The 23,876-nt window shown below is 39.8% G+C and overlaps 1 protein-coding gene across 2 annotated transcripts in view; it reads left to right on the forward strand.

Annotated features, from left to right (window-relative positions):
* The window catches only part of SAMD12 (sterile alpha motif domain containing 12), a 431,004-nt gene that overhangs the window by 182,339 nt on the left and 224,789 nt on the right, over positions 1–23,876 (forward strand). For both annotated transcript variants that reach the window (XM_061123568.1, XM_061123567.1), the window contains exon 3: positions 9,654–9,783. In XM_061123568.1, the coding sequence (XP_060979551.1) occupies positions 9,654–9,783 (130 nt within the window). The remainder of the gene's footprint in view (positions 1–9,653; positions 9,784–23,876) is intronic.

A 23,876-nucleotide genomic window follows, 5' to 3' on the forward strand; every position in this document is an offset into this window, starting at 1 on the left:
AGACACGGAAGAGCTGACTCTGAGTCGGAGCAAAATCAAATGGCACGACCCTATTGTTGGAAAGTGTGAGGTGATGTTTGTGTGGTTGCAGCAAAGCCAGCCTGAATAAGGAGGACCGTTTCCTCGTGTCTCCTAATTTGGTATCTTTATTTTTCCATCTTTGCTTTCTGTCCTTCTTCTGCATTTGCTCACTGTCTCCCTGCTCCTGTATCTACCTTTTCCACCAATGCCTTTTCGTCTTCCTCCTTTCATACCAGCTGTTTTCCTTCAGATCTCCGCTTGGTACTCCTAATGCCAACTCCTAATGCCTGTAACTGAGCTCAAGTCAGCCAGATTCTGAAGACTGACTGTATTCACCACATCAGGCCTGAGAATCCAGTAGGCGGGTGTCCGGGTGCCCTTCAAGAGATGTGACCGTAACTCTCCTGAGAACATAGTGTGTACAGACACTTTTAAGCATCTAGATAAACTATTTCTCATCCTTCTACCAAGGACAAGGTCAGAATTGTTTCCAGCATGTTGAGGAGCATGTTTAGAAAGGTTCAGTGACCTGCCCAAGGTCACAGTGCTAGTGAATGCCAAAGCTGACCTTCCATCCAGATCTGCCTGATTCCACATGCCAAGTTCTTTCATTACATCACTCTTTGTATCATTCAAAAAAGAAAAAAAAAAAAAAGAGAGAGAGAATCAGAGATGTGAGCTATCTTGCTAAGAATTATAGTGTCAGACTGCCTTTGCATTTTTGGCTCACTATGAGAGAAATCTAATCGGAAGAAAGCCTGTTTTACTCCCAACCTGAGAATGTCAAAAGCACAGCTGGGACTTGAACCAGTTTTCTGACACTCAAGGATATAGGAGCTGTGATATATGACAGACAGACCTTTCTTTCATTCCTTCCACAAATTATCAGTGCTGTGTGCCAGGCACTGTTCTGAAGTGTGGGATTCTTTGTGAAATAAAAAAGATCTTTGCCCTTGAGGAGACTGTAAGCTGGTGGGAAGAAACAGGTAATAAACAAAAGACCAAGTTAACTCTGGTACTTGCTATGGAGATGGAAACAGTGGAACAAGGTAATGAGTTCTGGAAGCTGGAGGGGACAGTGTTGCATTTTTAATTAGGGGAGATTGGGCAGGACTATTAGAAAGGTAGTATTGAAACAAAGGCTTGAAGGAAGTGAGGGAATTAGCTGTGTGTAAGTATCTGGGAGAAGACCATTTCAGGCAAAACAGTGAGTATAGTTGGCATGTGTGAGTAACAGCAAGAAAGTGTAGTGGAAGCGCATGTTTTAGAAAAAAGTAATGAAGGTGGTGTCACAGATTTAGGTGCTCAGATTGCTCTAGGTTGTGTTGAACATGTAAAGATTTAAAATAAGGGCAGGGGGAAAGCAAAATGCTCTGTTAGGTGCATTGGGTACCTTGATGAAGTAATCTAGATGTGGCATAATAGTGTTTCTAATCATGATTGTAGCAGTGTTGGTGATGAAAAGAGAAGTGGAGTCTGCACATGATGGAAGGTAGATCCCCTCAAGTTTCCCCAATAGATGAGACATGGACTACGAGAGAAAGGCATCCATGATTAATCCAAGATTCAGGGTTTCAGCAACAGGAAGCAGGTTGTCTCTCTCAGATGAGCTGTAGACAGCAGTCTGGGTAGGAAGAACAGGAGGTCATTTTTGGACGAAGTGAATTAGAGTGTTTGCTAACAAACAAATAATTGTGGAGGGAAAGGAGGGAAGAGGCGGGGATCAGGTTAGATGTAAACACATAAACTCTGTGTGGTTAAGAATAAGACAATTGTGTAGTACTCTATTCCCATTGACTATATAACAGGGCAAGCATGTAATAAATGCTTTATAAATTTTTCTTGAATAAACAAAAACTCAGCATATCAAAAAAAGAAAATGTTTCCTAGATATGCAAATAGAACTGTGAAGTCATCAGTTATACAGTTTGAAGAGAAGTTAGGCCTGGAGATATGATTTGGGATTCATCATATACCAAAATTAAAAAAAAAAAAAAAAAAAGGACATGTGATCCCATGGAGAGCCCCAGTGTGATGTGTGAACTGGAATTAAGTCCAGCAGGTAGTAAAATTTGTCTTGAATTGCTCCAAAAGTAGGACTCAAAAAGCAGTGAGAAAGATGATGGAGGTCTGACTTTGGCTTTGATACAAAAAACCATTTGATATATTTGATACAAAAGACTACTGCTTATAGACCTGAAATAATAGCACCTTTCACAGGACACATTTTCTAATGCTGCAAACTTTCAGAGAGAATCTTGAATCTAGATTGCAGTTTTCTCAGATCTATGTTTCTCTAGATCTGTGTAGCTTCAAAAAAAAAAGAGAAAAAAAATGTAGTAATTATTTTCAGGTACAGGATTGACATTTGATCTTTATGTATTCAAGTGAGGTTATTTATACACACACACACACCCTTGATATATCCATCCTGATCCAGGTTTCTGGTCACCATTTCAGATGTCTTAAAGTGGATTGGACTCTTGCCTTGAGTTTAAACTTGAACCTACCATTTAGATTCCTTCAGATTTTCAGTTTCTATAGTTCAGATCATTTTGGAAGGAAAAAAGGCCATCAAAAATTTAATATGGACAAGTTAAAGGAAAACAACTATGTCAGGCCAAACATCTTTTTCTTTTTTTTCTTTAATGGCACCACCATGATGATGCCTTAAAATAGTGATTCTCAAGCTTTTAGTTCCAGGACCCTAGTATACTTTTTAAAGTTATTGAGGACCTCAAATACCTTTTCTTTACATGGATGGTGCAGATATGGGAGAATAACCAAATGCCCTATTTAATAACGATCTCAAATGATGGCCTGAAACCTGCAAAATTAATGTTGATAAAAAATCTGCTTCAGTATCAGAAGAGTGCTAATTTGACAGAAATTCATTTAAAGAAGATGCAAAGTTTTAGAACTTTCCCCTAAGTTCAGTACAAGTCATTGATATGACTAAGTAATAGTGAAGGTTTAGACTTAATAACACATTTCATTTTTGTAGTCACCACATTTAGGACACTACTTTGTGAAGGGAATAGTAACAAGCTACAATACCTGGTGGAGGAGACTGGAAAGTAACAGGTCTGAAACAGATGCCCCATGAAGAGCTATTGAAGGAATTAGTCAATGCCACACCGTATACTTGGAAAAAATGACTGAATTTGCATAGCCGCTACTGCTAGTTAGAGGTGTTACACTGCTCAGAAGAGATGAGCACCACAATTAGAAAGCATACAGTGATTCAGGTGATAACTGAAGCAGTAGTCAATGTCAGAAAATGTGAATGAAATGAGTCTTTCATTCGTTCAAGAGGAAAAATGTTTGACTTTTACCTGGAAACTTTCTAGCAGTGAAATATCTTCTCTTGGGGAGGCAGATGTTTAAGAGCTTCATTCCCATAAGATATTTTGGTTTAAACCTGAGAAGGACCTAGTGGATCCCATAAACTACCCGGGGAATAAAATATAATAGAAGAGATACCTTTTAAATTTGTCTAATCACATTTTTCCCTTGAAAGAGTGAAGGTGGCCAAAGAGGGCATTATTAGTACTTAAAAATTACTTAATTTAAATGCCAAGTATTCTGTGAACTAGCCCATCCTTCTTGATAACTAAAGGCACTTTTTGGTAAATGAGCATAAAAACTGCTAGAACAGACATTAATGGGTTATTGTGTGAGTAAACATGTTTGTCCCTCCTCCCCTCTCTTCCTTCCTTTCTCTAATCTTGAGTAAGATTACACAATGGAAGACGATAAAAGAGAAGATCTGAAGCTAAAGAAAAGACATTACAAGATGGTAAGAGAGGAAGAAGCAATTTTAGATTTACAAATACCTGCAGCATCTCATTATAAGCAAGCATGTTTACCACTTTCTGATATTTGGCCATAAAGCTTTCTTTGTCCTGCCAATGGCAGTAAACAGTCTTTGCTTTCTCTAATTTTCCCAGTCGACCCACTGGGCTTCATGTAAGCTGAACTCATTAAAGAGTTTGCATAGCCATTAGGGGCTTAAAATTTCAGCATTTTTTTTATAAATCAAAACCCAGTAAATTTTAAAAAAAGAACTTATATTGCAAAACAAATAAGGGATAACTGAATTATAAGATAAAATTTAGCTTTAGAAGTATTTTGTAACTTGTTCTTTCAATATCAAACTCCTTTAAAGCATTTTTTATTATTTAGCAGAAATGCCACACATTTACCTTAAACAACATATAACTTAAGAATTTTTTCTAGAACTTCCTCGGAGGTCCAGTGGTTAAGAGTCTGTCTGCCAATTCAGGGGATATGGGTTCAATCCCTGGTCCAGGAAGATCCCACATGCCATGGGGCAACTAGCCATGTGCCACAATTAGCGAAGACCATGTGCTCTAGAGTCCATGCTCTGCAGCAAGAGAAGCTACTGCAATGAGAACCCCATGCACCACAACGAGAGAGTAACCCCCACTCACCACAACTAGAGAAAGCCTGTGCAGCAGCGGAGATCCAACACAGCCAATAAATGAATAAATTTCTTAAAAAAACAAAAGGATTCTTTTCCAATTAAATGCAAACCAGAAACTACTAGAAAACATAGTTGAAATTATGGATTAAAGCAAAATTAAAATGAGAATTTCTTGCAAAAAATAATTTGCAGACAACTTTCTTTAAAAGCCCTTTTAAAGGACTTTCAGAAATGTCAGGTGTCTTTTGCATAAAGTGAGGTGTCTGTAAAACAGAAAGTGACGGCGTCTGAAATACACATTCACATAGTCTCTAGAAAGGCCAGGACCAATTCAGAAAGAAAATGCCTGGAATTCTGCATGGTGTCCAGTGCTTAGGGTTTAAGATAACAAACTGCCTCCGGCCTCTTTCAGGGCAGCAGAATAAACCAAAATTGTCTCCAGGGCTGCAGATCAGAGTATGATGCAGCAGACCTCCTGAGCATGGAGAAAGAAATGGGGCAGGTGTTTTTCCTAATGTTTGCCTTGGGCAAGATTTTTTTTTTTTAATTACTTTCTAATAAATATGAAATACTCTCTCTTTGTTTTATGAACCGTTATTTTGGTATAGACTCTTCCTGTGAGGGGAAATACAGCATATTCAAGAAAATTATCTAATGTTGCGTGTAGAGAGAGGCATGCCTGTTGGGTGGGAGGGGCAAGGAAGTAACACCATGAAGACTGGACAGCTCTACACCTCCCAGTGGGACAATGTGATTATTGAATAGACTGATGTGTGTTTGTCACGTGTTTGCTGTTCCAGATTGCGCAGAGAAATAGTCTCAGCTCTTTAAAGAAATCAGGTGATGGCATTGACTCCCCAAGCTTGGTTGCTATTAGGGGCGTCATAATGGAGGAGAAGTGGAAGTTGACCTGGGCTGCTCCACCGGGAAAAGCTGAAGCAAAACAAACAAAAGTCTGCTCTGAGAATGGAGAAGGCAGCTGCAGACCTGGCCGTGGAAGTCACAATGGCTCTTCACAAGTTAACATGTAGCCAACTAATAACAAGTTCAGATTAGAGCCAGGGCTGAGACAGTTAAATGGGGCCAATACTTACATCACTATCTGAGTAAGAGACAAACAGGGCTTATTAACAGTAGGAATTTCTGTCCCTCCCCAGTATATCTGTTAATGCCTGTTTACAGGAAGGCATATCCCGATAGGCTCATATAATCTTAAAAATGTATGCCTGAAGCTTTACCATCTAAGCAGGTAACGTCCAGTTACTGCAGAGTAAGATGAGAGTGTGGGCTTCCCTGGTGGATCAATGGTAAGGAATTAGCCTGCCCCTGTAGGAGATGTGGATTCAATCTCTGCATTGGGAAAATCCCCTGGAGAAGGAAATGGTAACCCACTCCAGTATTCTTGCCTGGGAAATCCCACGGACAGAAGAACCTAGCAGGCTACAGTCCATGGGGTCACAAAGAGTCAAACACAACTTGGTGACTAAACAACAAGAACTGAAAGTATAGGATGAAGGCAAATCAAGGCCACACCTGGAGTGTTAGCCTCAGAGCACCTGGATTTATATTAAAAGGAAATTTATCCCACAAGCATACATGATGGGCTGGTGAGGGTGTATTCTGCATTGACTTGGGATGTTTGGATTCATCTCCTCCTGAATCTCCAGTTGATGGGGCTTGTCTTGGTGCTGAGGGTACTTCATTCCCTAGGAAGTGAGCGAGTAAAAGAATAACCTCCCAGGAAGTTTGGTATATTGATATGTAAGCAGTTTTACCCTCCTGCTTCTCCCTTCCTAATTTACAGCCTTCTGTGACTGGTTTATAGGCGTTTTCAAAAGATTTGATTAGCTTTACTTGCAAGAAACTTACTAGGGGTTTCAGGGCAATGATGTGTCAGCTATGAACTCATTCAGCTAATCTGAAGGAAACTTTTTAGAGCAGGAAGGAGCCAGATTCAGAGGTGCTGACTTGTGAAACATGGTGGGAAGTTCATTTCTAGCTAAAAGAGCCAAATCTCTGGTTTCTTAATCATGTGAGGGAAAGGCAATGACGGGCGGAAAGGAAAAAACTAAACAACAACAAAACATTAGCTCATTTGCTCTATCCGTGCCAGAGGCCCTTCTTTCTCATCAAAATTAGGAAAACAGTTGATCTGGTTGATTGGAGGGAAAGGGGCTTCCTGTCTGCTCCCAGAGGCTGTGGAGTGGAAGGAAGAGGCAGACGAGATTAATTAGGAGCCACATGAGCAGCACACAGTGGGGCTAGAGAAGAGAGGGCTGGACTTCCAATCCACTGCTGATTAAGTAGGCAGGGCTCTGCCCTCAGACTCGATGAGAATGGTGTCATTAATTCATTATGGCTCTATAGAGCATCTATTAAGTTCAGGGTTCTCTGGGAAGCTCAGTTGTCACAGTTCTGTTCTGAGTGTTTCAGTTGCTAAGGTTGCCATTACCCCAGCACAGTGGTGGAAGAACTGTGTATGTTCTTTGTGGATTATATGGGTCAGCAATTGATTTGTTTCTACATCAGGGTATCTGGGAGTTTGAACTAAAAGATTTGATTCCTGGTGGCTGGAATAATCTGCAGCTTGTCTACTCATTTGTCTGATGGTTGATAGGTTAGTGGTGGCTGTCAGCTGAGATCTTATGCTGAGGGATTGGCCAAAACTCCTATATCTGGTCTCTTCATGTGGTCAGGTCTTCCTCACAGTATAGTGTCTGGGTTTCAAAGGTGAGTGCCAGAGAGGTTGAGCCAGGTAGAAGCTGTATCTCTTTCATGACGTAGTCTCAGAAGTCACAGATAGAATCAATCCCACTATATTCCATGGCCCGGCTCCCTATGATCCCTGTCAGAGTTCAGGGGGAGGGACCGTCAACCCCAAATATCCGTGGAGGCATGCCAACCACAATAAATGAAAAGCAGATATGTATGTGCGTATGTACATGTATGTGCACATGTAAAATCATCTTTGGAAAAATGGATTCTGCCACTCTTAAGAGTGAAAGAAAAAACTTACCACAGCACAAAGCAAAAATTGATATATTTTTTGTGATTATTTTATGTTATGGCCCAAAGAATCATGCAATTGGAAATATACTAATAAAACATAACACCTGAACAGTTTTCTAAACTTGAATTATCCTGTTTTCACTGTTACCATCCATATTATTGTTTTCTTAATTTTTTCTTGAAATTCACCTGTTTTTTACTGAAGTAAGTTGATGTACAGTATCATAAATTACAGGTGTATAATAGAGTGATTCACAATTTTTAGAGATTATTCTCCTTCTATAGTTGTTATAAAATATTGGCTACATTCCCCATGTTGTACCATATATCCTTGTTTCTTGTTTTATACCTATTAGTTTTCCTCTTCCTCCCCTACCCCTATATTGCTCCTGCCCTCTTTTCTCTCCCCGCTGGTAACTACTAAGTTGTTCTCTACATCTGTGAGCCTGCTTCTTTGTCATTACAGCCACAAGTTTGTTTTATTTTTAGATTCTACCTATAAGTGATATCTAGTGATAAGAAAAAGTATTTGTGTTTCTCTTTCTGACTTATTTCATTTAGCATAATGCCTTCAATGTCTATCTGTGTTGCTGCAAATGGCAAATTTTCGTTATTTTTTATGACTGAGTAGTATTCCATTGTATGTATATATGTATGTATTTGTCTGTTTCTGTGTATGTGTGTATATGTATACACATCTTCTTTATCCATTAATCAGCTTCTGTATCTTGGCAATTGTAAATAATGATCCAGGTTTTTTTAACTCAAATTTGTTTTAAAAGCAAAGATTTAGGGTAACCTTAAATATCAAAAATAATAAAGCAGAGCAGTTATTATGTGCTAGATGACAGTTCTGCTTTCTGATGACAGTTCTGAGGCTGAAGGAAGCCCTATTTTTGTCAAAGATCATGTCAGTGTGTGTTGTAAGATATTAAATGTATTAAATAACACTTATACAAAATCAAGGCTCTCCCCTTGCCATAATCTGAAAGTGTAAAGGGAAATGAAAGACATGTTAGTGATATTTAAGGCCAGGTCTGTGTACCATCCAGCATCCTTTAAAGAGCCACCTATATTAAAATCCTGATCCAGAATGCAAACAGTGATTCAGAATGATTGAAAAAAAAAAAAAAAAAAGCTATAGCTAGTTAAGCTTCCATCACCTCTCAGCCAAGGTCCTGGGGTCTGTGAGGAAGATGGGCCTTTAACACCATTGATGATTGTGAATGAATGAATGTACTTGTAACCTGCCATTCGTCCACCTCTATGTTTTGTTTCATAAACCTCCCTGAAAGAGCCAGTGAACAATAAAAGACCTCAGCTGGTTGGCTTCTACATGGAGCCTAGCTACAGCCATTATCTTATTACCATTCCCACATGCTGATGGAATTGACTTTTTCCCTTACCTACTATGCGTAATTAATTCCTAGACTTTACAGGACCACCCTACATCCAGGCCCACTTGCATACTTCTTTTTTTTTTTTTTTTTTTACTTGCATACTTCTTAGTATACTAGTATCTAAATCCTATAATGTTCCTAAAATAAGTATTAGCACCTGCTGGGGCCAGTTATCCTAGGTCCTAGAGCTATTGGAGGATAGTGAGAAATCGACACTGTCTTAGAATATGGAGAAAGGTCATTTGGGGGCAGCTGTTTCACCCCCAAAAGTTAATCAGTTACTTAGTAATCCAGTTGTCTTGTTGTTAGAGTAGTCATCAGAAAACCCTGCTTCCTGGGGACTTTCCCCAACAGAGAGAACTCGAGAATAGGTGTAATTTTCATGGCTTTCTCCACCTGGACCTTTTCTTCCTGGTTTTCAGGGGTATGAAGACCATTAAAGGAGGACAAGAGTCAGATATGTATCTTCAGGGAATCCAGCCTGTAGCTTTGACAGTGATCCCCAATGTTTTTGATACCAGGGACCCATTTCATGGAAGATAATTTTCCTACAGACCAGTGTTGGGCAGGGATGGTTTCTGGATGATTCAAGTGCATTACATTTACTGTGCACTTTGTTTGTAAGCTAATGCTGCTGCTGGTCTGACAGAAGGTGCTGCTCTGTGGTCTGGGGGTTGGGGACCCCTGCTTTACCACACGACAGGACTTCCGACAGTAGTGCCTCTCTAGGCATGGGACTGGTGTTAACAGACCTTCTTTTCCTTCTTTATTTACAGTCAGCTACAGTGAAGCTGTCAAAACCAGTGGCCCTGTGGACCCAGCAGGATGTCTGCAAGTGGCTGAAGAAACATTGTCCGAATCAGTATCAGATCTACAGTGAATCATTCAAACAGCACGACATAACTGGTAAAGTATGCAGTATCCGAAATAACTCAGTCCCTCTCCCCATCTCGATGGCCTTTCCCACACCCTCACAATGAAAAAGCATCTTCCTGCTGAAATTTTCTGGCCTGGGTTTACTTTAAAAGGGGTGATAAATTCCAGATCCAGGCACGCCACTGCAACTTAACAAGCAAATGTGGTTATTACAGGGAGCCATGGGTTTTGAGTGTCCAATATAAATGTATGTGGTAATCAGGGTTAAGGGGTGGGAGGATTCTAGAGAAAATAAGAGTGTTGCAGTCCTTGAGAAAAGAAAGGGAGGAAGTCTTTCAAATGAGCTTGGTTACAGGATCCGTAGGTAGATGTTTTCAGTAGAAAAGATTTCTGAATGGGAAAATTCTGGAGTGAGTATAATAATACTAACTCACTGCCCCTGAGATGAATACCTTCAAAGCACAAATTAAGCCTCCATTTACATCAAGGGGCTTTAAGTATTGTATGTGGAGGTCGAGAAGCACTTGGCAGCAGGAAATACGACAGTATAATGAACTGTAAAAGCCTGTAGGATCGTGGCTCTCAGCTGGAGAATGGGGTGGGTGAGAGGAAGCTGATGGGTCCACAGGGACGCTCATCAGGGTCAGGGGGTCTTTTGCAGGCCTCACCCATTCCTCCCACCCTTCTCTTTTCAAACTCTGTAATGAAAGGCCAGAGAAACATGTTCTGTGCACCAAAACTGTGCTTCAGGGGGGATAAAGTTGACAAGTCCTGATTTCAGTCCAGATCTGTAGCCCGCCAGGCTTCTCTGTCCATGGGATTATCCAGGCAAGAATACTGGAGTCGGTTACCATGCCTTTCTACAGAGGAGCTTCCTGACCCAGGGATCGAACCCAGATCTCCCGCATTGCAGGCAGATTCTTTACCGTCCGAGCCACCAGAGATCTTTCTTAATGTTTGTCTGATAGTAATAGCAAAGCCTTTTTTCGTTATGTATTTGAAAGTAGTGCTACCTTTTATTAGGGGTAGGAATTCTGTGATACCCTTGAGGGAAGGGTAAGCATTTACAATGGTTTGAAGAGGGTGAGTATTATACCCCTCAGAAATAAAGATCTCATGCTTCAATGCTTATGAAGTAAATGACACCACTTACAAAGGCTTTATGCTAAGTGGCGTGTTGCAAACAGCTGTCATATTGCTTTTGGTCTCCATGGACACCTCTGTTGGTAGATCTCAAACTTCTTGGGATTTTGGTCAAACTCTTTAACCTAGGCAAGTTATTCAACCTCACTTATTCATCTCCTGAATGGAGATAATAATAATAATACCTGTTTCAGAGAGTTGTTTTGAAGATTAAATGAAATGGTATAATAAACCACTGGCTATTTATTGACACCTGCATACCTATTCTTCATGTCAAAACTCATCTGGATATATCTAAAATCATACTACTACTTCATTCTGAGGGCAGCCTATTTTCTGGCAAGCAAAGAAAGCAGGGGATTATTGGGGGACTTAAGAGAGAATGATTTCAGATTAACATTTGGCACACATCTTTTTGACATTCACCTGTTTGAGACAGACTACTTTTGTCCCCTGATCTCTGACCCCTGCCTCTCCAAGGGTGAATGTAAACTACCCAAATGACCACAGGTGCCAAGTGGCCAGAAGATAGCTCTCCGGACTTAAGCCAGCCTGCATTTACCAGCCCTGTGGTGCGGGAAGCTCCAGGAATCTTAGTGCCCTTGTAGACTCTGATAAACCTAGGCAAAGAGGGTTGTGAAAAATCAAGACATGATGGCAGAGAAAACCTCAACAACTGATGCAGTCTGTAGAGTGTCTTAGAGTGAGGGTTGGGCGGTAGTTACACGTCCCAGGTCAGTGCCCAGACTTGCAGCTTAGCAGTGTGATTCTGTGAAGGTGACTTGGTGTACTTCGGCTTTCTTTATCCATAAACAGGAGCTGATGGTAGTACCTGCCTCAAAGTGTTGCTGTGAAAGTACTTCATGGTCACAGTAATCACACAGTAAATGCTAGCCACTGCTGTCTTCCTCAGTGCTGCTCTGCTTTCTATGAAAACAAACCACACCCATAAACACTGCTGAATTCATCCATCTTTATTATCCTAAAAATTGTAATGAGCACCTAAGGTTAGTGGTTGGGATCTGGGCTGGTAATATTCTGTTCTTGTTTGCTGCTGCTGCTGCGAAGTCGCTTCAGTCGTGTCTGACTCTGTGACCCCAGAGATAGCAGCCCACCAGGCTCCCCCGTCCCTGGGATTCTCCAGGCAAGAACACTGGAGTGGGTTGCCATTTCCTTCTCCAATGCATGAAAGTGAAAAGTGAAAGTGAAGCTGCTCAGTCGTGTCCAACTCTTAGCTATCCCATGGACTGCAGCCTGCCAGGCACCTCCATCCCTGGGATTTTTCAGGCAAGAGTACTGGAGTGGGGTGCCATTGCCTTCTCCAGTTCATGTCTGCAAGGCCACAATAATGATGTTCATATGTCTCTTATTTATGCTTAGATTCTCCTGAGTAATGCTGTTCATTTACTTTTCTTAAAGCCAGGATCTCCAGTATCAAGCTCATCAAGGAATCATGTCTATATCTCTGTAACATATAAACAATCCCCTAATTTAGAGGCACATGATACCATAATGATAAATTTAAAAGATGTGTTGAATAGAAGAAAGAATAGGAAGAAAAAAAAAAAAAAGACGGGTTTTCTGATTATAATCCTGAGGCAAATCCTCCTTCTCCACCTGCCTCTACCCTGCTCTCCACCCCTCGACCTCTGACAAGTAATAACTGTGCAACACCACACAAGCTAGTTTCAAGTTAGTGATATGAGAATAATATTTATCTTAAAAGGTTGTTGGGAAGATTAAAGGGGATGATGCATGTGAAAGCTTTAGCTTTATGCCTGATACATAGTAGACATTTATCTGTTTAGCAAGTATTTATGGAGCATCTACCCTGTTCCAGGTTTGGGGAATACGGCAATAAATAAAATGAGCAGTGATCTGTGTAGGGAAAAAAATTGTGCCTCCATAGAAAACTATGCATCCTCAATAGCACATCATTCCAGGTTATCTAATTCTGATTCTACAAAGCTGTTTTACAACTCTGTAAGTTGTAGGAAACTGATAGCAGTATAAAATAATTCCTGTTGTAGGTGTATAAATTCTGTCCCACAGAGGTGCAATTGACTTCACAGTCCACTGTGGAAAAGGTGAATTTTGCCACCCCTTTACACATTCACATCACTCCTGATATAAAAACGTGTCTGCTGTTTGGATTCTCCTTTGAGTTGATTGTAAAATCTTTTCCGTTTCCACAGAATCTTAAACATGTGTTGATTTTTGTGTTTCATGAAAGTCATGCTTTTAACACTTTTGAAAATTATCCTTTAACCTTGTTAATTGTTTCATTTTTTAAAAATTGATTTTAGCCAACAACTCCACTCTATTAATATCTTTCTGATGCCTTTGTCTGAGGCTTCCCTGGTAACTTAGATGCCAAAGAATCAGCCTGCAATACAGGAGACCCAGGTTCAATACCTGGGTTGGAAAGAGCCCTGGGTGAAGGGAGTGGCTACCCTCTCCAGTATTCTTTTCTGGAAAATTCCATGGACAGAGGAGCCTGGTGGGCTATAGTCCATGGGGGCTTCCCTGGTGGCTCAGAGGCTCAAAGGGCTGCCTTTATTTAAAAGACATTAAATTTTAAACAAACTTCTCCCACCCTGTTTCTCCAAAGTCTGAGAAAACTTAAATATGTTTTCACACACGAGCCTTCAAAACCTTTTGCAAATTTCCTATTAGGATTTCTGTGAATTTCACTATGTCCAGAAGGCACCTGCTATTTTGTGGCAGATGTGTTTAATCAGAAGAGACACTACTGGTGGTAGTAACTCCCTGCAGAAGTGCTCTTAACAGGCATAAGATGCTTAGAACACCTGAGAGGCATTAGGCTGGATAGATTTAAATCATCAGATTAGGCTTGAAGGAAAGAAATTTGTCTATTTTCCTGTGCTTGCAAGATTCTTTTCCCCAGCTTTCTGAGGCAGGGCTTGGAATGCTGATGAGGAAGCTCAACTGGGGCCAGGTGTAAGCTCACAGGCAACTTTCAGATTCTCTTTTAAGCAGAGTTAAGAATCTTTTCAGGTTTGAGGTGATTTCAGCCTCTAGCTGTGCCTAGTATTCTTCCTGTGGTGGTCGCTAAAGTCAACTCATCTCCTTCAGCATCAAGCCCTCCGTCTATAAAGGGTTCTTTCCCCTACCAACTTTAAAGACCTATTTTAATGGGTGAGGCACTCAGAGTGCCCCAAAATACACAGTGTGTTTTTAAAAACTATTTTAAATGTGTAAAAGCTTTCCACATGACCTGCTTCATGGAACAGTGATGGGAATCCTTTAGATGTCTGCAGGAATAAATGCTTACTATGTAAATGTCCCCGTCAGATGGTCAGTATTGATTTGTCATATTTCTCAATGGCCTCCTCCAAAATCAGTGACTATTTCTGGTTCTTTTTGTGCTTCAGCCACTGCCCATTTGTACCTCATCCCCCTTTGCAGAATATTCCCCTGGGATGTAGCATCCTGAAATTTGGCAGTTCTCCTTATGCTATTGAATAAAGGAAAGTGAAGTGAAAGTGAAAGTCACTCAGTTGTGTCCAACTATTTGCAACCCCATTGACTGTACAGTCCATGGAATTCTCCAGGCCAGAATACTGGAGTGGGTAGCCTTTCCCTTCTCCAAGGGATCTTTCCAACCCAGGGATCAAACCCAGATCTCCCACATTGCAGGCGGATTCTTTACCAGCTGAGCCACAAGGGAAGACCAGACCTTTAGGTTGTAGACTCTGTGCACTTGCTAACCTTCTGCCATTGTCTTCCTCGTCTTTCATTATGGTTAGTTACCCATCCAGGCCAATGGGGTGTGCAGTTAACAAGTGTCAAGAGAAGTGGAGTAATTATTTTATGTGCTGTACCTGTGAGAACAGTACTTTGTAGAACCCAGTATATCCCAGTAAAATGTGGGCTTGTTGAACCACCACACACCCTCATCTGCATATACACATTTTCTCATCTTTATTGGATTTCGCTCTGGGTAGTGTGTTCTACTTTTGCATGTTTGTATGTTATAGTTCTCTTTGGTATGAATTGCTCTACATTTTTTAATTGAATCTCAAGCAGCATTTTATTTCTGCTTTGTAAAGTTTTGACATCATCAGGGCATGAGTTTCCCATAAATTAATTTTCCAATAACAGCACTTATTCTTCTTTGATAGAAAGCTTAGTAATGTTACCTCTGTATTCCTCAGCATTCTTAAAGCAAGGATGCGGAGTTTGGTTGTCTTGATGATTCAGGATATTAGACTTCTGAATGTTGAAAGGGACTTCAGAGTCATCTGATGTTTTATAGGGTCAGTTTAAAAATACCACTTTCAATGAAAAATATGAATGGAGATCAAAATATCAGCTTCATTCCTAATAAAGCTTTTCTGAGAGTGTCATTTAGGTCTTCAGATGAACACACCCCTTTCTCTGGATGATTTCCAGCTTCCTTTCCAGCTTTAGTTCAGATACCACCTCCTACAAAAGCTTTTCTTACTCTTCCTCATCTGGGTTCAGTAACCCATCCTATAGCTCCCAGGATAAACTCTGTGATAGGACGTGTGATATTGAGTTGATAGTTGAAAATTTTAATTATTAGGAAGTTCTGAAGAGGTTTAGCTGAAACCCATCCTTAGATCCCATTTAGTTCCTGGGCTAGAAACCTTTGCTGAATAAAGCCGTCAATACAGATTCTCTTGCCAGGCCTTCATGGAGCCATGGTACCTTCCCCTGGCCTTTTCCTCATCACAGTGGTCTGTTAAGTGGCCATCCCCAAATGCCTCCTCCCATATCCTCTCTTCATAAAGAAGAAAGTAAGTAGAAGACCTTTCTTCTAGTAAAGGTCTTGTTGCTGCTACACTGAGAAGTCTTACATTGTCTAATGGAACTTCCCTAAAATTGTTTACCCTCTATCCCATCTGTCTTCTGCCTCTTGTTACAGAAAGCAGGTTCCTTTTCCCTTCTACAAACAACCTTTTCTGTCTCTGCTTTCATGAGACTCCCCTTGTGTCCTCTGGATATTTGCTTTCTCAGTTGTAGTCATCCTCTCATCTTTAGTTACACTGGTGACCTCCTTTCTCTCTAAATACAGTTGACCCTTGAACAAAGTGGGTTTGAACTATCCAGGTCTACTTACATGCAGATATTTTTCAATGGCAATAGTACCACATGGTCCATTGAATCCTCGGATGCAGGGAAACCATACATGCCAAGGGGTGACTATATATATATATATATATATATATATACATATATATATATATATATATAAAACAGGTAGATTAACCACCTTCAGGTTGTTCAGGGGTCAACTGTAGTTTCATTCTAGCCCCTTGACCAGTCCGTTTCTATTAATACTCATTTCATTTATTTGTTACATCATAGTTAATTCACTTGTTTTACAAGATTTCTGGGACCACTACTGCATGCCAGGCAGAATACTATACCCAACAACTTCAGAATGTTACACCCTTGCACTTCAAGAGACTTATTCACCATGATGGACTATATGTCTGGGCACAAATCAGTCTCAGTTTTAAAAATTTTCAGTTTTTTAATTTAAATTTATTAATTAAGGTGAAATGTAAATTAAATTTATTAAATTGTTGTAGCACAGGGTGCATTAACTGACCAAAATAGAATTAAGTTAGAAATCATTCCAAAATAATCAAGAAGTAAATATTTAGAAACTTAATGCACAGCCATGTGAAAAGGAAAACATGGGAAAAGGAGGGGGGCGGGGAATCACAAAAGAAAATAGAAAATATTTTGAAATGAATGAGAGTATCAGGTTGTCCAAAATGTTCATTTGAGTTTTTCTGTAAGATGTTATGGAAAAACCCAAACGAACTTTTTGGCCAACTCAATAGAAAGATTAATATTTCTCATGTTTTTGTGGTACAGCCTCCGTAGAACCTAGAGGAAAATTATGGCATGAAATGCCTGTATTAGGAAAGAAAAAAGACTTGAAGTCAGTGAATTAAAATTTTATCTTAAGAAGTTAGGAAGAATACTAATCTCAAATAGCTAAAATCAGTGAGACAGCAAACACACACACAATAGAGAAAATTAACAAAGGTAAAGTTGATTCTTTTCAACAAAAATTGATAAATGTCTAAATAGACTGAACAAGGGAGGGGGAGATAGAATCAAATGACAAATTGAGATACCACTAAACCTGCTACATGATTAAAAGAGCAGAAAATATTATGAACAGGTTTGTGCCCATATCCTTAACAACTTAGATGAAAAGGAATAATTTCTTAAAAACTATAACTTAAGAAATCTGACTCAAGAAAACTAGAAAATTTAAATAGCCACAGATCTCTTTGTAAGTTAAAGTTTTAATTAGAACTTCCCATAGAAAAAGCTGCAAGCACAGAAGTATTTTTCCAGTGAATTAAGACAGTCAAGGATTAGCAACCAAACCTTCACAAATTTTTCCAGAAAATAGAGAAAAGGGGGAGTACTTGCAAACTCATTTTATTTGACCAGACTAATCCTGATACCAAAATCTGACAAAGATATTACAAGAATGGTATGGTACAGGCCAATATCCTTCATGAATATAAACCTACAAACCTTGACAAAATTGAAGCAGGTTGAATTTCACAGTATAGTATAGTATTTCATAGTCATGTGTGCATAGGAGTGCTAGGTTGATTCAGTTTTTAAAATCAGTGTTTTTCATCATATTAAGCATATTAAGTGTAAATGAAGTCATATGGATCATCTCATGAGATGCATAAATATCAGCTCTGATATGTAAAGAACTTGGATGTCATCACTCTGATCCTTACCACAAGAGAAGCTGGACACAGAGAGTTCCCTGGTGGTCCAGTTGTCCAAATTCAGTCTCTGGTTGGGGAAGTAGCATTTCACAAGTCATAAAGTGCAGCAAAAAAATAAAAATAAAAAAGTTGGACAAACTGAAAAACAGCAGGGGCATTTTTGGACCCAAAATGCTGATGTCACAAGTCAGATCTCCATCCTGTAATTTAGAGAGAGAGGCACATGCTACAGGCCCCCAAAGACTGCTTAGCTGGAACAGAGACAACCCAATAATAAAGGTCAACAAATTTGGATACTTCACAAGGAAAATAAAAGAATGGCCAATAAGCATGTGAAAATATGCTCAGCAGTGTTATTAGGAAGATGGAAATAGAACCCAGTGAGATATCTACTTTATGCCCAGTAGAATGGCTAAAATCCAAAAGATTGGCAATACCAAGTGTTGCTGAAGATATGAAACAACTGGATCTCTTGTACACTGTTGTGGGTAAATATGGTGCCACCTGATGCAAAAGCTGAATTTCTTAGACAGTTAATCATACACTTATTAGATGATCCTGCCATTCTACTCAGAGATATTTACTCAAGAGAATTGGAAACATATGTTCATAAAAATTCCAGTCTGCTCATATTCAAAACAGCATTACTCAGACAAAAATTTTAAACAAGACTTAAGTCTTCAAGAGTAAGCTGGATAAACAAATCGTGATATCTTCACACCAGAAATAATACTGAATCATACAAAGGAACCAACTACTGATACCTATGACAACATGTATGAATCTCACATTGTACTCAGTGAAAAACATTAGAAAGAAAAGGACAAATACAGTGTGATTCCAATCATATGAGAATCTAAAACAACAAAACGAACTACAGTGTTGGAGTGAAATCAGTGATTACTTCTGGCCAGGAGGATGCCAGAGGGGAAACTGATTATAAAAAGGAGCAAAGAAACTTTCTGTGCTGTTGAAAATGCCCTGTATACTTGTCAGAGTTGTCTATTTGGCACCTCAAGTATGTGAAATGTATCATAAATAAGTTAAATCTCAGTTTTTAAAAGCTTGTGTGTTTTCCAGCTTTTCTAAAATGGACATACTGTTTTTAAAAGGAAAAAATGGAATGTCATCCTGCATCATTACATAATGGTTATAGGATCATTTATGTTAAAGGTAGATATAGTTTTATATTCATTTATCTATAATAATAATATATAGTTATATATAATGAGATTGAGTTTGCAAATCCACTTCATGCATTTTTCACTGGAAGAATAATCAGATACCAGAACATTCTTATATAGAAAAGTATAGTTTACCAGTTGTTGGATGATTGCACTGCTGATTAAGAAAGAGCAGTTCTCTTGTATTAAGATTCTTACTGAGCCTACATCTGTGTGTCCAAGACGCTTGTATTTCACAGATGAGTTAAATCTCACGAAGTATTTGTTGCAATAGCAGATAGTTGGTACTTTTATATTTTACTCATTAGTTTGTTGTTCAGTTGCTAGGTTGTGTCTGACTCTTTGCAACCCCATAGGCTATAGTGTGCCAGGATTCCCTGCCCTTTACTTTCTCCCAGAGTTTGCTCAAATCCATGTCCATTGGGTCAGTGATGCTATCTGACCATCTCATCCTCTTCTGCCCCCTTCTCCTTTTGCCTCCAGTCTTTCCCAACATCAGGATCTTTTCCAATGAGAAGAGCCACTTGGCTCTTCGCATCAGGTGGCCAAAATATTGGAGCTTCGGCATCCAGAACAGAAGCCCAGAATATTCAGAGTTTACTTCCTTTAGTATTGACTGCTTTGATCGTCCTGTCCAAGGGACTCTCAAGAGTCTTCTCCAACACCAGAATTTGAAAGCATTAATTCTTTGGTGCTCAGCCTTCTTTATGGTGCAGTTCTCACATCCACACATGCCTACTGGAAAAACCATAGCTTTGACTAGATGGACCTTTGTAGGCAAAGTGATGTCTCTGCTTTTTAAGACGCTGTCTAGGTTGGTCATAGCTTTACATAGTTTTTTTCAATTAGAAACTGCTCTCACCACCATTTTATAAACCAAAGGAAGTTTAACAACAACAACAAAAACCTCATGGTTTAGATCAAAATGGAGTACATTTTACTTTAAGAAAAGCATACATTGTTTTTTATTTCTCCCACTTTCATCACAGATCAGCACTGCTTTGTAAGCTAGCTTAAAGAAACTACTGCTCTTGGGGGGCGTTTTTTGATATTCTAAATACATCATTTGTTTAATATTAGAGATGGTGTTTGGCAGGATAAGAGTGGAAGTTGTCACCACATGAACTATTTGTTGTTTCACAGATCAGAATGAGAACAGAAGGAATATTCTTTAAAAAAAAAAAAAAACAGCAGCATAAACTTAAATACACCCCATATACTGCTGCTCTTGTTTCATCTACTGACTGCCCTCTGCGGGATTATTATAATCCAGACTCCTCTCCCAGGTGGGAGGCTTGTTATGGCTACCAGTGCTCTCTTGGATGACCTTCCCCCTCCTATTACCATTTTTATAGGTTTCATAGTTTTGGAAACAGACTCAAGGAGAAGGCTTGTCTAGGTCCCACGTCCAGGAAGTGGGGAGCTGGAGTCAGGAACTAGTGTTCTAAACCCTTACACCAGCGCCGCTGTTACAAGATACCTTTTCTCAGCCAGCACCAGGTAACAGACCCACACTAAAGGCTTCCAAGACCTGAGAAATGCTGGTGCCAGCCAGGAGGAATCTTCTTACCAAAGCAGTAATTCTGCTTTAGAAAACCCATTGTAAGTCAGACAGAGATGGAGAAAAATCATATGACACCGCTTATATGTGGAATCTAGAAAGAAATGATACAAATGAACTTACAAAACAGAGGCTCACAGACTTAGTGAACTTATGGTTGTGGGGGTGGGGAGGTATTGTTAGGGACTTTGGGAAGGTCATGTGCACACAGCTATATTTAAAATGACCTATTGTGTAGCACATGGAACTCTGCTCGGCTTATGTACCAGCCTGGATGGGAGGGGAGTTTGGGGGAGAATGGATACATGCATATGTATGGCTGAGTCCCTTTGCTGTTGACCTGCGACTATCACAACATCGTGCATTGGCTATACCCCAATATAAAATGTTTTTGGTGTTAATTTTTTTTTTTTTAAGAGAAAACCCCTGACATCTTAAATACTGTCTACTATTTTTTGGAGGTTTTCTTGTGCAAGAGGCTCTGCTGAGAACTGTCTGCCTGTGAGGTACCTATAACTGGAACCATTAGTGTTGGCAAGTTAGTAGCTGTCTATCTTGCAAGCTGTTACAGGTGAGGAAGTGAGGCCCAGACTTCAGTGGGTGACTCACACTGAGCGCTTCGCATCAGCAGCACCTCCCACACAGGCTTGCTGGGAGATGAGAGGAGTGAAAACGTACTTACAACAGTGCCTGGCTCAGGGTGCTGCTGCTGCGGCTGCTAAGTCGCTTCAGTCGTGTCTGACTCTGTGCGGCCCCATAGATGGAAGCTCAGTAAATGTTACCTGCCATCCTCCTCATTATTGGCCTATGTTTAGTGAGCGAGAAGCATTTCATGCTTACCATTAGAAAAGCAGGACACCATCGGTTCCAGGTTATCAGACTAGAAGACTCCTCCTCCGTCCTCTTATTCACTTGTGTGAACAGAAGCCCAGAGCTAAGCCGATCTGTGCAAGGGCACACAGATTTTTGGATTACCAGGAAATGTTAAAAGCTAGGTCACATCACTGTGGAAGAACAGGAGACCCATTCTTAGGGAGAGTCTAGCAGGTTGACTCGCTTAGAAGTAATCAGAGTGGGGACCTGAAACGGACAAGACTCCCTTTCCGTGAGCGTGTTTTTCCACTTCCAGTTCCAGGAGCAGAGTGAAGGTTTTATAGCCACTGACTCAATCCCATAGTTCTTAACTTTTTCAACCAGATCCAGCTTTTCCTTCTCTTCCTTCTCTTTATTCCACCTTTCCAGTCCCCTTTAAGAATGTCACTATGTTATAGTAAATCAACTTCTAACTTCCATTGCCCCTTACTTTGAACACTGAGCTTTTTACCCTGTCAGAGAAATTAAGTTGATGAAGCACTTAATCTGTCCTGAGAAGTCCCTGTTTGCTTTTCAGCTTCTGTATCCATTTGATTCCTTTTTTCCTGATGGTTTTATTAATTATGCTGTCTTGTTTTCCTTTTTTCCTCTGTGTGTTTTGGGAACATGCTGAAGTCAGATTGCAGGATTGGAGACCCCCCTCCCCTTGGTTTTGCTTCCAATCCCTGTTTGAAAATTCATGTATGTGTACTCCCTTCTTGTCAAGTCAGATTTCCCATCTGCATGGAGCCCAGGTTTTATGGGCCAAGCCTCTGTCGCTGCACGCTATTGGGGCATTGGAAATTATGCCCTTTTAGAGGCCATCTGCTAAGTGGACCAATGACTCTCCTCCCTCAGATGGCATTGTTTACAGTGATAAGCATGATGCTGTACATTATTAATGGAGAGAAACTGAAGCCCACATGCGGGACTGATTCTATTAATTTTTAAGAGCTTATGGCAATGTTTGGACGAAATGTGATTGTCCTCAAGAGGTCTTGGCCAGCATCATTCTAGACCATTCGTATTCGCACTCTATGTTCCTCCTGCAGAGTTTCATTAGTATAATTTCCAATTCCCATGTTTACTTTAGAGTGATGTGGCTGTTAAGAGTTTAATTGCTCCTGACAACCTTCAGATCTTGGAAAGTTATGAAAGATTAGAGAAAACAAGGAGTCTCTTCCACTGTTGAGTTGCCTTGGCCAAGTCTGTTTAACCTCTCAGACCTTAAAAAGTTGGTAGTTATTATTGCTATTGTTGTAGATATGTAGCTGAATGGACTCCATACACAGGTTTGTAAGATGCAAAGGAGAGTATAGAAATTACTTTGCAGATGGTAAAGAATGATGAAACACATGTGTGTGTGTTAAGTGAAAGTATTAGTTGCTTAGTCATGCCCAACTCTTTGTGACCCCGTGGACTGTTGCCCTCCAGGCTCCTCTGTCAATAGTATTCTCCAGGCAAGAATACTAGAGTAGGTAGCCATTCCCTTCTCCAGAGAATCTTCCTTACCCAGCTATTGAACCTGGGTCTCCTGCATTGTAGGCAGATTCTTTACTGTCTGAGCCACCAGTGAAGCCCCATATGTGTGTGTCCATATTGTATATAATATATGTGTATGTATACTTCTTGTTTTCACTGTATAATTATGGCCCTAAAAACTAACAGCTTCAGCTTCCCAGCCCACCAAAATTTTGCTTCACCCCATACATTTTTTTTCACCCCATACATTTTTAGAGTAATCCTAATTATTATAAATAAATATCAACTTATCTCCCAAACAAATACTTAGCATCAAATCCTCTCAATACATTTCTCTAGTAACTCAGAGTTTAAAAGATTTGATTCTTGATAATTTAGAAAATTACCATGTTGGGGACAACCATTTATTATTAAAAAATATTTGGGTGTTTGCATGCCAGGCACTCTAGTATTTTGCATGTATTTTATCTTCATGATAAGCCCATAAGGTATTGTTATTCCCGATTTACAAATGAGAAAAAATGAGACTCAGAAAACTTGGTATCTTATGTCTTGCAAGCCTATAAGTGGCAAATTCAAAGTTTAAAGCCAGGGCCATCTGAATCCAAAGCTCATGTTTTGACCTCTATGCTATAAAGATAGCACCATACCAGTACAAGTGAGTAATACAGAAAATAAACTTGGGAATTAGTACCAAAGAGGATTTGAGAAGGAATTCTTATTTGTGGTTTATTAGAAACTCTGCTTGGAGGAGGCTGAGCTCATTTGTATGAAATTTTAGAAGAGAAAGTCCCTGAAACATCAAACTGTATTTGTATATTTGGTTTGATCCTGATAGAATTTGAAAATAAAATATAACAACTTTTGAGCCACAAACCTCACCACTCCCTATTGCCTCAGACCCTGCCTTTTAAAACTTGTGTTAGACCTTCCTGCCTGCAAACATTTGGATTTCTGAATTCTGAGGAGGAAAACAGTGGTGGAGGTGGAGATAGATCAAAGGAATAGATTGAGAGCTGCACTAGGGAAGGCTTGAGTGTCAGCTTAGGGAAATTAGATTTTCCTCTCTTGAGTGCCATTCAACAACCATCAGTGGTATAGCATCTTTAATGATGAGTGAAATGATAAGCTCAAAGCACT

This window comes from Dama dama, chromosome 21 (genome assembly GCF_033118175.1).
Source record: "Dama dama isolate Ldn47 chromosome 21, ASM3311817v1, whole genome shotgun sequence".
In the NCBI taxonomy this organism is placed as follows: domain Eukaryota; kingdom Metazoa; phylum Chordata; class Mammalia; order Artiodactyla; family Cervidae; genus Dama; species Dama dama.